At 54.5% G+C, this 16465-nt stretch overlaps 1 protein-coding gene across 1 annotated transcript; it reads right to left on the bottom strand.

Moving 5' to 3' along the window:
• Window positions 1-4459: 4459 nt before the first annotated feature.
• Window positions 4460-9591, bottom strand: LOC306946328 (homeobox protein EMX2; the record flags this gene model as incomplete). The annotated part of the gene is made up of 3 exons (XM_079535330.1): window positions 4460-4627; window positions 7337-7521; window positions 9201-9591. 3 exons carry the CDS (start codon window positions 9589-9591, stop codon window positions 4460-4462), a joined length of 744 nt encoding a protein of 247 aa, XP_079391456.1.
• Window positions 9592-16465: the final 6874 nt, after the last annotated feature.

Below are 16465 nucleotides of genomic sequence, written 5' to 3'. Positions count from 1 at the left end.
GGGAGCGGAAACGCAGCCCCCACCGAACCGCTGGGGAAGGGCTGGGTGCGGGGATCCCGCAACAGGCGCTAATTGCAAAGGGTGATTAAAAGAGGGAGAGGGGAGGGGACGGACGGCCCTTCGGATTTCCACCGTGGTCCTCCCGGTTAATGCTGTCCCAGCAAGAGAGGGGCTGCGGCTCGGGGTCAGGAGGTTCTCCAAACTCCCGTCGCACCGAGCAGCGGGGCCCTGTGCGGGGGTACAGCAGCGGCTGTGGATGGGGGAGCGGGAGAGCTATCGGGAGAGGTCCGCTCGGAGCTACCCCGGCTGTGCCTATTTCCTACGGGCCGGACTCGCTAATTATGGGTAACTGCTAATTTCCGAAGTAACGGCGAGATCCACCAGAGGGGAGAGGGAAAAATAAACGCCGTTCAGCAACACAATAAACTAGAGACTCCAAACGGGGACAGGAACACTGAGGGGCACGACCCTATCAGCCCACGGCCGGAAAGACCGAGAGCCGCCGGCTGTGTTCGAAGGGAAAGGGTTAAAAGGCCAAAGCGGGGCGGACAGATGCTGTGTGCGGAGCAAAGCCGGGCAGCGCCGAGCTCAGGTTCGGTGCTATTGCGGCAGTACGATGGCAGCGCTGAGGGAAGAGGACCCGGGAGGTTGGGGGGGAGCGGTGGGAGCTCCGTGAGCTGAGGTGCCACATTTGGGGCACGGCCGGGTGGACAGGAGGCGAGGCGAGTGGCAGCGTAGCCTCCAGCCATAAGGGAGAGGGGAGATCGAGGGGAAATCTTCGGCGCCGCTCCGCGCTCCCTCACTCCGCAGCGCTGCGGAAGGTGCGGGTCGAAAACCCCCGCGTCCCCCGCTGTAGATCCCGAGGACTGCGGCCGTCGAGGCACCGCCTGCGGGCAGGCACCGATATCTCATTCGAACGAGCAGCAAAAATCCGCCGCGGTCTGTAATTCGCTACCCGAAATCTACCTTCCCTCCCCCACCCCTCCCAGTTATTTAATAGAAAATGTATTTTTAACCGCCCGCTCGGATAGCATCTCGCCAATATTTATATTTCCACGTTGCCTGGCATCCACTGTCCCACATTAGGCTCTCCCTCTCTCTCCCTCTCTTTAATCCTGCCACTTTAAATAGATGAATTAATAAAGCAAATGAGGGTCTAATAAGCTGCCTGTCCTGCCTATTGAGGCAGAGGGGAGAGAGACTCGAAAGTGCGCCAAATTTGTTTGCAGTGGATCAAGGCTAGCCGCCTTTGCTTCACTTTCTTTATCTTAATTCCGACTTGAAAAGATATAATTATCTAGTTTGAACAGAGCTGCTATCAAATCCTTCTCTAGGCAAGGCAGGGGAGAGCTGGAGTGGATTGCAGTGTTCTGAGCCGCTTGGTGCAGCCGGAGATAGGGAGTAATGAAGTTGTGGAGTCCTGAGATACAAAGGGCATTAACCTCATTAGCATGAAACCTTTTCTTCTAACCATTGTGGGACCCTTTCAGACTCCTAATCCCCCCTATTTTCAAAGCTCGGTTTGTAATAAAGCTTTTAGGGTTTTTTTTCAAAGCTAATGGCATTCTCTGAAGATTTTATTGCTGTTACGCTACATAGGACGCTTAATTTTTTTTCCCCCTCTCTTTCCTCACGGTTTAAAAAAAAAAAAAAAAAAAAAAAAAAAAAAAAGGGGGGGTGGAGGCGGGTGTGAGGGAAAGGGGGGCGGGGGAAAAAATATAGGGCTCCCGCAGAAATAAGCCTTTTATCAAGATGGGAAACAATCTTCCAAAAGGCCCCAGCCCGCTGTTCGGCCGCAGAACGTCCGCGTGGGTTTGGGGAGAGCGCGAGGAGTTCAGGTGGAGGCGCGCAGCGGTGCGCGCACGGCTCCGCCTCGGGGGTGGCACTGCTGGGCCAGGAGGGCGGCTCGGGACAGAGGGACCGCATTGCGACACGCCTGGGCCTCCGCCGAACCGCAAAGTCACCGGCATCCCATAAGGCCGCCAAAATAAAATCGAATCAGATATTTATATATATATATATGTATATATATATATAAATAATAATAATAATTTACACTGCACCCGGCGGAGCCGCCACCACGTGCGCGGAATGCCTAATCTCAACTTTTTCAAGGCAGGGCGTTGAACAAAGCTCGTATTTTCGCGATGCATTGTAACTTCGCCTTATCACAGTGTAAAGGGTAGTCAGATTGTCCTAAATTATGTCCAACCAGCCCCCCTGGATCCACGGATTAAGAGATTAAAGGAGACCACTGGGCAATGCCTCCTCTTTCCCCTTCATATTCCTGGTATGATAATTGCCTAAACTGATTTGCACTTTCACAAAAGCTCGCAGGATTCTTTGTAGCTCGAACAGAGCAGACGAGGTTTCTCTATCAATGGAAATAAAACTGATTAATGCAGTCTATCAGGCTAAGGAGCAAATGAAGCATGAAAAAACAACTGTGTACCCCCAGAAAACCGGCTCGTTTCCTCAAGGACCCCGAGCAACTTTTTTTTTTTTTTTTTTCTTTTAAAGTTTCAGGGTTGTTTTTACAGCAGAGTTTTGCGCAGCGCCCGGGATCGCGGAAAAAAAAAAAAAAAAAAAAAAAAAAAAAAAAAAAAAAAAAGAAAAGAAAAAAAGGAAGGGGGTGGGAGGAGACGGAGGTGAAGGGAGGTGGGCGAGAGGGAAAACATTAAAAATAATAATATAAAAATCACCGCCGCACGCTCAAATCCGTAGTTCTGCCAAGGAAGCTTTGCATTCTGCCGAGCGCGCAGCGACCCGCGCAAGCCTCCCATCGGGTTGCGCCCGGGGAAGGGGCTGGATTTGGTTTTATGTCCTTTTTTTTTTTTTTTTTTTTTTTTTCTCGAGGTATTTATTTACAGCCAGCAGCGCTGTGCGGCTGGTTTGGAGGTGGCTGTTTCCAAACGATTGGGTTCGTGAAGGAAATGCGCGCACGGCCGCAGGAATGCGCTGCGCGGGCACCGGAGCGCGGATCTGAGCGCAGGGGGAAAAGCGAAAGGTGTGAGGAGGGGGGAGGGGGGGGGGGAAGTAGATGGCTTGAAGTGTTAGGGCATATTGATAAATCTTTATTGACAAAATATTGACAATGACATACTTCTTGGAAGTATATAGCGTGTTAGAATTCTAACAAATTAAACACAAAACACAAAAATATTTACATTCTGGTATAGAAGACATGAAGGAAACATTTGTCACTTTTTTTTTTTTTTTTTTTTTTTTAGTAGCTCTAGGATCTTGGAATATTATAAGGTCAGTGCTTGAAAATTGCCCCAATGAAAATGGCCATTAGGAGAAAAAAATAAAAACAAAACCAAACAAAACAAAAAAAAAACCCTCAGTACGCGATTTTCAGTCCTTTATCTCCGGATTCTCCCCACCGCCAAACCTGGTCGCCGGGTTTGCGCGTTATTTGCGTTAAAATATAATCAGCATTCGGTTTCGCAGTGGGGACAGAGTTGGGAGGGGGGGGAGGGAGGGGGATCATTTTATTTTTTTCTTTTTTTTTTTTTTTTGGCAGCAAATTTCCGACCATTCTCGCCCCCCCCCCCCCCCCCCCCCGCCCCTCTCCCCGCCCCCCCCCGTCCGTCCGTCGGGGAACACTACGCCCGGGTACCGCTACTCCATTCACCTTCACGAACACTTTGACGCCAGAAGTTATCATAAAATGTTTACAGACTGCACATTTCTCGTAAAATAAAATTAAAAAGCACACAGAACCTGTCTTAGAGGGAAAAAAAAATTACCATTCATTTATGTCTTTAGGAACCGGGGTAATTTTTTTTTCCTTTTTTTTTTTTCCTTTTTTTTTTTTTTCCTTTTTTTTTTTTTTGTTTTGTTTTGTTGTTTTTTTTTGTTTTGTTTTGTTTTTCTTTTTCTGCCCAGACGGCTTTACACATGCAATTCAAGTTTCTGAAACAGGTGTGGGTTTTGGCTGCTTACGGAAATGTTACTTTTTAAGACGGAAAAACAAAAACAAAAACAAAAACAAAAAAACCCTGTGAAGTGCAAAACGTCCCGTAAGGTGGTGAGATTTCTTTGCTTTTTTTTTTTTTTTTAAGATTTTTTTTTTTTTAGATTTTTCTTTTTTTTCTTTTTTTTTTTTTTTTTTTTTGGAAAAAAAATCTTTTTTTTTTTTTTTTTTGGACTTTATGTTTTTTTAAAGTGGACTGCGAGAAACGGAATACCTGTCAGTCAGTCAGTCAGTCAGTCAGTCCCTCGTCCCGGCGCTGGGCTCTGCCCGGCAGATCCCCGTGCCAGGGCCGCGCCGGCAGCGCCGCGCTCCGCACCTCGCGCTCTGCCCCCGCCGCTCGCCGCCGCCCTCCAGACGGGAATCGCGTTTGGATGAAGCTCTCCGTGTCCCTTCCCCGCACCTCCACGCCGGGGTGCGGGAGCCTTTAACACTTTCTTTCGATGCGTTGGCTGGCTTGAAATGTCTCAAAGTGCCAGTTTTTTAATCGTCCGACGTGACGTCGATTTCTTCTGGACTGGCTTGTTTGGTGGCGATTCTCCACCGGTTAATGTGATGAGTCCCTTTTTTCTTCTGTTGTGAGTCCGAACCTTCCTCTTCCAACTTTTGCCGCTTGAACTTCGTCCTTCTGTTCTGAAACCATACTTTTACCTGCGGGGGTAAGACACGGGGTCTCAGTACACAGTCCTGCACGGGTACTGCAGAAGGGACGGGCACCTGCGGGGCCTGCGGCCGGCCCCGAGCCTACAGGGACACCTATGGGGACATCCGTAGAGGCACCGACAGGGACATCCAGAAGGGCATCTGTAGGAATATCCATAGGGACGCTCACAGGGACATCCATGGGGCGATCATAGGGACACCGCTATAGGGCGAACCCATAGGGACATTTATAGGGACACTCGTAGGGGACATCTATAGGGACGCTTATAGGGTCATCCATACCGACACATACTGGGACATCTATTGGGACATTTATAGGGACATCTAGATTGACACCTACAGGGACGCCCATAGGGTCATTCACACCGACATCTACAGGGATATCTATAGGGACACGCATAGGGACACCTACAGGGACCTCCACGGGTACATCTATATCGACACCGACCGGGAAACCCATAGGACACTTACAGAGACGCCTATAGGGACGCCTATAGAGAGCCGTGCCGCTACGTGTACCCATCCGCTTGTGCCCGATCAGCCGCGCAAGACAGCCGTGGGCGCGCAGCACAGAGCCGGGACGCAGTGGGAACACCCGGTGCAGTTGCGCGGAATTTGAGCGCACGCCCAGGACCCGCGCATTGCTGGCTTCAGCCATCCGGGCTGCTCTCGGGAACGCACCCGCCGAAGTGTCCCGGAGAATTTGGAGGGGATCCCGGGGCTGCTTCGGCTCGCCACGGTTCGGCTCCGTATGGCACTGCACGGCACGGTACAGCTCGGAACGGTTCGGCACGGCCGCACCGGGACCGATGCGCACGGAGAAAACGAGTGCCTCGGCCCTAACGGGATTGCGAACGAGAGATCTTTTCCTTTTGGAAAAGCGATTAAAACGAAAGAAACAAACCAATCAAAAAGTGCCTAAATTAAAAACGTCCGGCGCTGCCCCGAGCATCTCCTCGGGATGTGCCGTCCAAGAGAGATCGCATTAGGGACAGAGCTGGAAGTGCGGCCATAAATACCCTCCGGATTTGTTCAGCGCCGAATAAATCTGACTTAACCATCCGGCAGCTGACTCCGGCGCTTTAATTACAGATAGTATTGATCTGAAGCTATCTCTAGGGCTGGCCACACTCCTCGTAGCGGCCAAAGGTAAACAATTTTTTTTTTTTTTTTTTTTTTAAAGCAGTTTAAACTCTGGTTCTGTCTGAAAGTGCCTGATAAAGGCCCCAGCGAGGGGGGAAAGGGAACGGGAGCATTTTAATAAGCTGGTTTAACCCGCTTCGCTGCCTCTTCAGAACAGAGCGCTGCCTGGCCGGACACACATCTCTACTGCATTTTCATATTCTCCAAAAGTCCCCCATCAAAAAGCTGAGCGGGGAACAAGGGGTGAGTTTAATTTGCTTTTAGTTTGCTAATTGAAGGGGAGGACGGTTCATTTCTGCACGCTGATCTCCCAAAAGGGAGCTCATTTGTAGGGGACTGGGGGTTTGACATCCGGACAAAAGACCCCGACCAGCTTCGGAATCAAGCAGCACAAAGACCACCTTAAATACAGCTTTCCACTGGAAATAAGCCCGTGACCGGTCCCTTGTTCGGAGAACCTCATAAAAGTGGCGATCCCTTTTTATTGTTTTGTTAGGGAGACATTTTAAAACAAAAGCTCCAACCTCTTTATTGCTTCCCCCAAGAAAAGGAGTTTAAAAAAAAAAAAAAAAAAAAAGAAAGAAAGAAAGAAAAAAAAAAAAAAAAAAAGAAAGAAAGAAAAAGAAAAAAAAGAAAGAAAAAGAAAAAGAAAGAAAGGAAAAAAAAAGTGTTACAACTTAATCCGCCCAGAGAACGCTCTGTTTACTGGGAACTTTGAACTAGGCTGCGGCTGTATGGTTTGTTTTGTCGGTTTTTTTTTTTAAAGTACAGTGCCACATACTGTATGGCAAAGACAATCCCCATCTGGAACACTCTCCCTACGACACCGTCGGAAAGGCGCAAAACAAAAGCCCGACACCACAGCAACACCACCAGCACCATCACCTTCACGGCCGGGCGCTGTGCCGGAGGGCGGAACCCCGCACGGAGTCGCACCGTCGGGATGCGGAGCTCCGCGGAGCCGCGTCTCCGTGCGCTCCGAACACCGCGGCCGGACCAGGAACACCGCGCCGGGGAGCGGAACGGGCTACGATGTGGTTCTGGACCGCAGCCAGCAACGGGGGGAGGAGGGAGAAAAGGGGATTCCTCGCCATTAATAATTTCTCTGCCTTTATTTTGAAGTTTCGTGCTCTCCCGATCCGGTCCGTCTTTTCGCCGCTGTGACGGACGCAGGGTTGGGAATGAGTGAACCACCCCACCTCCACACACACACACACACACACACGCTGCCTTTCTGCCCTCGTATCCAAACTTGGGGTTGTTTTTTATTTTTTTCTTCCTCTCCGCTATTTGTTTCCTGGGCTTTGCCCCTTGCACGCGAATATTCGTGCGGGTCACGCCAACCGCGCAGAAACAAACCAAACCAAATCAAACCAAACCAGGAGAGGGTTTCTAACACTGGGGCAGAGAAACGCCTCGCCTCCCCCCTCTCGGAGCCGCTCGGCAGGGTACGAACACGGGGAACCCATCCGGGTCTGGACCGAGGGCCGTTCCGAGGTGCCCCACGGTGCCTTCCCTCCATCCCGGCCGCAGCCATCTCCTCCCCCCCCTTACCTGAGTTTCCGTGAGGCTGAGGCTGTGTGCCAGCTGCTTTCTCTCCGCTCCCACCACATAATGGTTCTTCTCAAAGGCATGTTCCAGTCTCAGTAATTGGGACGGGGAGAAAGCTGTACGGATCCGTTTGGGTTTCCTGGCCAGGGCGTTGTGCAGAAGGAAGCTCTCCGGGCTGGTCTCGTTCCCTGGGCAGCGGGACAGAGGTTAGCAGGGAGAACCCGAGAGGAGTTCTTAGTGCGAGAATTATTCTTTCCACCATTACTGCCTCAAAGCTTTCCCTGCCCTTTCTCTCTCCTTCTGTTTTATTTTGGTTTTCAGAAAGAGACTTTAAAAAATACAATTTCGATAAGTGTATGGAAAGAGTACTTAGGGGAAGGAGAGAAATGGGAGAAAATAGAATGGTATACGCAACCCGGAGAGCACTAATAATAATAATCATAACAATAATAATAATAAAGGAGAAGGATCGGCCAGAGCCGAGCTGTGGAGTGTGAGGCCCCGTCCCGCAGCGCCCTTCTCCCCTCACATCGCTCCGTGTTTCTATACGGATTTCTTTCCTTCCGCCGGCACAGAGGTTCCGTGCGGCCACGGCCGATCCTCACCGCCCCGCTCCGCTCCGCCGCTCCCGGTGCCGGCATTGGGCCTCCCCGCCGCCCGCCCCGCTCCCCCTCGCTGCCTCCCGGTGGGTTCCCGGTAGCCGCCGGTGCCCGGTCCGACAGGGACAGAAACTTCGAGAAACAAGCGGCGGGGTCGGCCTGCTGCTGGGCCGGAGTTCGGCTTGCGGATTTCTCACCCCCCTCCCCACATTCCCCCGGTTCAGTCCCCGCCGCAGCTCGGATCGTTCCCTACGAGGCGAGGAAGGCACCGAGAGTCCCTCTCCGTAAACGCATTAGGAATCGTTGCGGGAGGAGGGTGTGCTGGGAGCAGGCTGGGGCTCAACACCGGCGCGTTTCCGCCTTTCATCCGCAGCTCTGTACCAATCGCGGGATGATTGCGACAAACAATCCGGTGAGAGAAACCCCTCATTTCGTTGCGGGAGGCAATGGCCGTTCTCCGCCCGCGCGGAGCCGCTCCGCTCCCCCCGGTGCCGCGTTCGGGGCAGCCGGGAAAGGAGACCCGCAGGTGGGTGGATTTCGTTAGGGAATAATAAGGGAAAATATCGAGGAAAAATATAATAGGAAAAATATAAAAATATAGATCTAGATGGGGTCCAAAGAACGGAGGAGGCTGATTTTTTTTTTTTTTTTTTTTAGATTTGTTTTACGAAACTTAAAAGCAGAACCGGACCCACTGCGGGAGAAACCGGCTCACCCCTGGCAGAAGACTTTGCCATTAGCAAAGGGTTAAAGCAGGGGGGGGGGGGAGGGGGGGGTTATTCATCTTGCGCCATAGATTTGGTTCTTTCCCCGCTGAGGTTGTTCTCCACCGGGTAGCTCCGGTCTCCTCCCGCTGCGCGGCTCTCCGCAGCCCCATTTCCTCGGGGCGCCCCTGCGCCGGCCTTTGAGTTTCCCTTCTCTCTTTGGGCCAGGGCCGGGCTACGGCGGGGACCCTCACCCCTCCAGCCCTCTCCTCTGCCTCTCTTCCCCCGTACGTTTGCATTAAAACATCCGTCCTGGGTTTAACCCTCGCTTCTTTCGGGGATAAACAAACCCTGCCGAAGTCAAACCCGGCCGTGCCGCCCTTTTCGAAGGGAAAACGAACCGAAGCAGGAGCAGAACCGGAAAGAACGGAGCCGGGACCCCTCTTTCGGACTGATCCGCGAGGCCAGAACCGGGCGGGGAGAGAAGCAAAGACGGAGCCCAGCGCAGCCCCACCGCCCACCGCCCTCCCCAAGCGTAGGGGAACGAGGCAAAGTTTCACGTACCTTGGAACCTGTGGCCCAGATACCGGTAGCGATGTATTAGCCACGGGTAGAAGGTGGAGGGATCCCTTTGCTGCGAAGCGAAGAGCGGGTGCGTGGAGTGCGAGGCTGGCAGCGGATGGGCGGCCAGGGCGTGGGGAGGGGGCACGGGGTGCACGGGCACGGCCGGGTTCGGCGGGTGGGAGACGGCCTCCGCAAAGACCAAGTCCGGGTTGGAGTAGACCCCCCTGCCGGTGGAGTGGAAGCCGTTGAGAAAAGGGTTCATCGGGCTGGAATTGGCATAGCTGAGAGCCGCCGGGCGGATGGGATCCTCGGAGCGAGACGCGGGCAAGGGGCTGTCTTTGGCCACCAGCGACTCGATGGTGAAACAGCGCTTGGGCGCGGGCTGAAACATGGTGCGGCGGCGGCGGGCGTCCCCCGGCAAATCTGTGCGTGGCTCTGCGGTGCGCGGGAGGAGGCGATCCGGGGAAGTTTGCAGCGGGGAGTGACTTGAGGAGGGATAGATACACACATAAATAGACGGGGGCCGGAGGGAAGGAGGCAGCGGCAGCCGGCGGTACCCAAAAGGGAGACACGCGCGCCGCGCGCACACACACACACACGCGGAAAGTTGCTGGGAGAAGTTTCCCTCCTGCGAGGAAAAGGCGGTCGCCCCCCCCCCCCCCCCTCCACCCCCCTCCCTCCCTAAGTCCAAAGACAATCCATGGATGTGATCGGCCCCTTCACGAGTTGTGCAAACGATTTGTTAGTTCATGAGCCTAATTAGTGCTGGGATCACATAAACAGCTTCCTCTGAAGCCTGGTAAATGGCTTGATGATTGGTCGCTATTACTCGCCTGGAGGTTGAAGGGGGAGACTCTTTAAAGTGCGTCAGAGGGGAGGCGAAGCGCCGGGCAGCGCCATCGGGAGGGATGGAGCCGCGGATCGGAGTGCGCCGGGCGGGGGGAGCGCGCACATCCGCGCAGCCGCGCCCCGGGCCGCCCCCGCGCAGCGCCGGCAGCCGCCGACAGAGGTAGGGGACGGAACGGGACGGGGGAACGGGGGGGGCAGAGTGAGCTCTGCATCTCTGCTGTGTGGAGCTCGGGCTGGGGTGGGACACGCAGCCCGAATCCCTCTCCCCGCCGTATCGCCGGGGTTCGCGGCCCATCGGGGTTACCTGGGTGTAACGCGGAGCCCCGCGGTCCCGGCGCGGTGCCCCTCTCTCGCTTCGCTCCGGATCGGGCCGCGCTTTACTTCCCAACTTCTCTACGTGTCCTTCCGCTGCCGCGCAGCGCCCGCACCGCGCGGGGCCGCAGACAAAGCGAAGAGCGGCCGCATCCCGCGGGGCCGGGGCGCTCCGGGCGGGACGGGGGAGCGATCCCCGGCTCCAGCCCTGTCCGGATTTTCGCGATTACCTTTGGGTCCGGGGCTGATTTTAGGGCTGAGTTCTCCTCCTCCCATTGGCTGGGGCCGCGGAATAATTATGATCACATCCTAATACTCTTGGCTGGTGCTTACTGTTTATTGGTAGTTAAGGATCTATTATCTATTCATCAGCCTCCCATTTTTGCCAATTACATTCTTCTAAAGTGAAGTACCAGCAGGTATTTTGCACATTGACAATTAATGATAAAAAATCTGGCGTGCTTTAAATCTATTACGCCGAAGCGTAATTTATCTGAAAGATGCAGAATTGCGGATGTAAACGAATGGTGCTGCGGGAACGAGGGAGGGGGGAGCTGCACCCAGCCCCGGCTCCTTCCCCTCATTCCTACACTTTGTTTTCTATTTCCTCCCCGCTTCGTACACAAAGAATCCGTTACTCCGCTGCATCCCAACGCGCTCAGACCTGAGCGGGGCTGGGATCTTCCCCGCTCCTTACAGCGGAGGGAGCCGAGCGCTGAGCCCGCAGAGCTCGGAGGAGCACTTCGGAGCTGCGCTAAAGGGACGTGACAAAGTGGCACCGGGCTCGCGGGGATGGCAGTGATCGTTCGCCTTTAGATTCGGGACGGGTTCACTCAGTGTAGGAGTTCCCTACACGGGGATCTGCCTTTGCGCGGCCGTACGCGCAGGGATCCGCGCACGCGTGCAGTTCTTCTGTCGGAGCGGCGCAGGTCCCGCACGCTTGGGAGGCGCGGGGCTTCGGTGTGCTTTCTGCTCCTCGTTATGACACTTCTTAGGTCCTCCCGTCCCTTTATCTTGGAGCCCCGTTCCCTGCTGTTCACGCAGAGCTGTGGCGTTACGGAGGTCAGAAATTGCCCCGAATACGGCAGGGTTTGGTGTGCGGGTCCGGCTGCGTTCCGGTTCTGAGCACTGCAAAGAACAGAAGTTCTGCATAGAGCCGCGTTCTGCATCTGCGTATTTTCATTCCCTGCGACAGCAGAATGAATCTGAACTGGAAAGTTCACCTCCTTTTTTCCCTTTTCACCCCCTTTTCCCCTCTTTTTTTTTTCTTCCTCCTTTTCCTCCTTTTCCTTTTTTTTTTTTTTTTTTTTCTCCCTTTCCCCCCGTTTTTTTTTTTTTTTCTCCACTTTTATTTATTTGTGTACTTATTTTTTCACCAGACATCCCGAGACAACTACAAGTCTGCTTTGAAAATTGCAGCAAGCCTTTTAGCAGTGGGGACCGCCGGCTGTATCCGTGTGACAAACGGCCCCGCTACCACACACACACACACACACACACACACACACACTGGGAAGTCCCGTCCACACCGCTCACTGCATTTCTCCCCTTTCACTGCCGGGAAGCACCAGCGGGGCCGAGTTCCCGTCTTGATGCTGTCCCACAGCGCTGCGGTTGCAGGGAGCTGCCAGGCCCCGCTCACCGCTACTACACATCCACAGGCACCTACGTGTCTACGGCTGTGTACATGCACACGGGGAGCAGCGGTTCTGCTGGTTTGTCAAAGGGAAAACGGGCCACGGGCAGTAGGAACAAAACCCAGCACGATTCGCGATGGGAGTTCCCAATATTTTCTCCTCTCCCCACGTCTCTCCCGCTGTCACCGTTGCTTTCTGGGGGTTGCCCCACACAGCCCGCCCGGGCCCTGAGCGAACCCCGCAGTTCCTCCCGTGAACTTTCCCCATGCAGATTCGCGGACTGCTCTCTCCTGTCCTCTTGGCGGCTGCGAGGAGGAAATCTGGCAGGGGCTCCTTCCCAGCAGTCCCCGATCTGCTCCAAACGCACTCTTGGAGGCAGCCTTTCTCGGAGGGAGGGGTGCGCTACATTCGCAGTCAAATTACATGGCTGGCCTCAGAGGCACTGGCTTCGGATTTCCAAAGAAATACTCATCTTTGAGAAGCCGAGCCAAGAAGAAAATACGAGGAAGGCCTCGGATGCGGGAGACCTCGGGGTAAGGAGGTTGTTTATGGCTGAGCTGTGGCAGCTGAGGGGCGGCAGGGAGGGAAGTTTCAGCCCCCACGTAACTTTCTGTTCCAGGTTGCATTCGGCTGTCTCGGCTCCCTCCTGTCCCGGGGATCTGTGTCCCCAAAGGGAAGGAGAAGTCGTGCTGGAGGGGGGCTGCGGGAGTTGGCGCCTGAAATGCACCGTTCTATTCTGTTTCGGGCATCCTAAATGCGGGGCAGAGCGATTTAGAAGGATTCTGGGCCTCTCAACTCAGTCGAGCCGGGTACAAAGGAACAGGGCTATGGACTATGGGGATGCCCGGTGGGCTCGGCCAAGCAGGTGGATTTTCCCCGAGTGGGTCTCGCTGCCATCCCCGACCCTGCAAGCAGCCCTGCCTAGAAGGGGACAGCAAAGGAACGGAGCGGGTGTGACCCAACCACACCGCGGTATCACTCGGGAGCAGCTCTCGGGTGCTGCGTGCTGCTCGCTTTCAGGTCTCCCTCTCGGGGGAACCCGCTCCCGGTCGGCCCTACCCGGGTTACCCGGTCCAGGAGCATCTGCGGGGCGGCAGCGCCCTCTGCCGCCGGCAGCGACCTCCCGCGGGGAGCGACGACGACCCGGAGCGCGCAGATTTGCGCAGATTTGCACTCCCCGGGCCGTCTCCGCTCCCCGCAGAAGGTCGCTGCCGGACACAGCGAGGCAAGAAACCTTCCGCCTTCGAAAGACCTAATCACCCCCTGCTCGTTTCTTTTAAAACTTCATTCAAAATCGCGGCAGGAGGACGGCAGCGTTTTGAAAATCGCTCGCTATTATTTTTTTTTCTTCTTTTTTTCCCTCACCCGACGGCTGCATCATTCCTGTGCCGTAACTGGGGGCATCCCATGGAACGTTTATTTTGGGTGTGTGTGAGCGGCTTGCAAGGAGAAGTGTTGCACCTGATGCTTATTCCTTTTGGTGAATCCCAAACCGAAATTCACCTTGCAGCCCTTCTCTGCACCTGAGTGGTACATGGGCAGCTCCGCGCCCACCTTTCTCTCCTCGCTGCCCCCTCCAAACCCTGTCTCCAACTCGCGTTTCCCATCAGGGCTGCCCCACAGTGAACGGTGTGGCTCCGGAGTGGGGATTTGGGCAGGAAAGTGCCTTTTCGTGCCGGTTCCCAAATCCCTTCTGACAGCAGCGTTTGGGCCCCTGAAGCCGGCTGAGCTCCTATCCGAGGAGTGGCCGTAGCTGTAAACTTCCCTCAACTTTCCTCCGGAGTGAGTTTACTGCTGTTGAAACGAGAGGGAAAAAAAAAAAAAGGAAAATCAAACAAACAAAAATAATCATTGGAAAGCTTTCTTTCTATAGAAAACAAACAAACAAACAAACAAACGAACAAAAAAACCCAGAAAATTACACTGATATTTTCAACTAAGTCATTTCAGCACTAAGTCATTTCGTTTCTGTTACTACCGGAGCGCTTTTGGTTTCTCACACAGAGCTTTCGTTTTCTTCGTGACCCCCGTGTAACGCGCTTCCGACGCTCCCGATCCCGAGGACGTTCGCGTTCCATTTCACGACGGCTTTTGCCGGGTATCGGTGAGGGTCGGCGTCACTTTCTGCGGGACGGAGGAGGACTTTTGCGCACCGCGGTGCCATGCGCTGAACTGCCGCGCAGCCGCGGGATCTCCTCCCGGCCCTACTGAGGGAACCCCGGGAAGCCCCAGAGTTGTCGGGTGGCTTCTGCAGCCCACCGGGCAGCTGCGGACCCTAGTGTTGGATCGAGTCCGGAGAAAAGTGAGCTCTGACGCTTCTCTTCTCCTTTTCGCAGTGAGCGCTTCGTTTTTGCGTTCGCTTCACCCATCGTTTGGCGAAGTTAGGGCTTGCGAAGCGCAGTTGGCATTTTGGGGGATTCACCGCCCGACCAAAACTGACCTCTACATTCCCCCGAGGCTTCATCCTCACATGGGGCAGAAGGAGGCTGCAGGGAAGAACGGCGAAATAACTCAAATATTTCTCCAAGCTCCTAAAGTATAGCGACTCAGTGTTAGCACATTAAAGTGTCATTCACTTATACTCATCAGAACGTATTTCATTTTAAATCTTGCATTTTTCTCGAGGACTCCACGCACGTAATTGCTGGCAGTGGCATCTCGGGATGGACGCATAATGTCCGCTTAGTCGCGCAGAGCCCAGCCAGATCTCTCCCCGCTGATGCGCGCTCCCCAGCGCCCAAACACGCACGGATGTGCGCTGTTGAAGCCACACGGCGTGTAAAAAAACACAGCTCCTACAGCAAAAACAGCGCTTTCTGTGGATTTTTCAGGCACCCGAGCCCCGGGATGACATTTTCTACCTGCATGATATATGTGCAAAGCACACATGGGGAATTTTCCTTACATTGCGTGTGTGCTTCCTTCAGATTTCTGCGCATTTTACATCGCGTTGGATGCTTCCATCCACCAACTGCATTCACCCCTGGGCTTGTTCTGAATTAAAGCTTCTTTTATAGTCTGTATACTTTTTATGATTTCCTGGAAGGAGGGGGGAAAAATAAAGGGAAAGCGTGTTCAGGAGTTTCTGAAAACTTCCCATCGGCGCAGCGCTGAAGTTGGGGATCCTCGGGCCAGAGGTGCTGGCTCTGCCCTGAGTGTTCCCTGCGGGGGACTGTAGCTCGCTCGGGCCGGGCCGCCTCTTTTCGTCGCAGGAACAAAGGGAAAGGTCGGGCCTCTGTCGGGAGCCGCAGCAGAAGCGCAGCGCTGTGCTGCAAGGGGACCCCGGCTGCTCTACTTGGGCAGAGCGCTCAGCAAACAGCCGGCCATAGACACAGGGCGATATTTGTAGACACGGGGTTGAGGTCCCAGGGCACCGGGTTGCGAGCCTCAAATACCCCCCACACTCCACCCCCCACGGCCACGGCATCACCGCAGCGGGGCTTCCCGGGTGCGGAGCCCGTGGATCGGAGCCTTCGGGGCTGCGGCGGCTGCATTGGGCGGGAGGAGCAGCGCTCGGGAATCGAAAGTGACCCTTCTCCCGAGTGCTGCGGGCTCTGAGTTGTTTGACGCCGGGATCCAACGAAAGTCTGAAGTCGAGGGGTAATTTTCTCCATATGGGCAAACGACAGAGTGTATAGCGGCTCACTCCAGAAAGTGTCTACCTGATTGTTTTTTCACTTTCTACAGACCGCTGAGGAAAAAGAAAATGAATCAAAGGAAAGGGCAAAAAAAGAAAAGAAAAAGAAAAAAAGAAAAAAAAAAAAAGGAAAAAGGAAAAAGAAAAGAAAATGGGAAAAAAGGAAAGAAAAAAAAAAGAAAAACAAAGAAAGAAAGAAAGAAAGAGAGAGAGATCATATGGTAATGAGAGCCCTTGTTTGCCCGCAGGTCAGGAAGGCGGCGGAGCTCTGGGCTGGGGCTGGCCGCGCTCCGGGAGCCTCGGGCCGGGCTCCGCGGGGGATCGCTCCCCGCAGACAAAGGGGCAGGGAAGGAGCGGCGAGAGACTGCGAGGAGCTCCGCACACCAGCGGTGCCGCAGCGGAGCGACTCTGCCTCCAACGCGCCTTGCCGTTCCCCGGGGCCGAGCACCGGGCAGAGCTGCCCGCAGCTCCACGAGATTGGGGAGAAGAGGGAGGGTCGGGGCAGGCGGCGGTGGGGCGATGCGTCCGGGTCTCCCTCTCGGCCTTTCTCCCTACAGCGCTCCGAGCTCCGCACGGCCGGGCCGCCCCGGTCCTTGCAGAAGCGGGGATGGAAGGAGAGAAGCTAGAGGAGCCAGGAGGGTTTGGGAAGAGGCTGTGACATCGCAGAGACACGCGAAATTTGTGGCCCCCGAGGGGCACTCGGTATGATTGGGTTTGATTTTTAGTTTGAGACAACAGTCAGTTCGCTCCTTCCAGCTCACGGAAAGCGCATCAACAGGCGACGATGGTCTGGAGATGCAGGCGTCGTTCCTCGTCCGTATCACGGCGGC

This window comes from Tetrao urogallus (genome assembly GCF_951394365.1).
Source record: "Tetrao urogallus genome assembly, chromosome: 5".
Taxonomy (NCBI): Eukaryota; Metazoa; Chordata; class Aves; order Galliformes; family Phasianidae; genus Tetrao; species Tetrao urogallus.
Note: the sequence above shows the minus strand (reverse complement) of the source record. Positions and strands in the feature narration are given on the sequence as shown.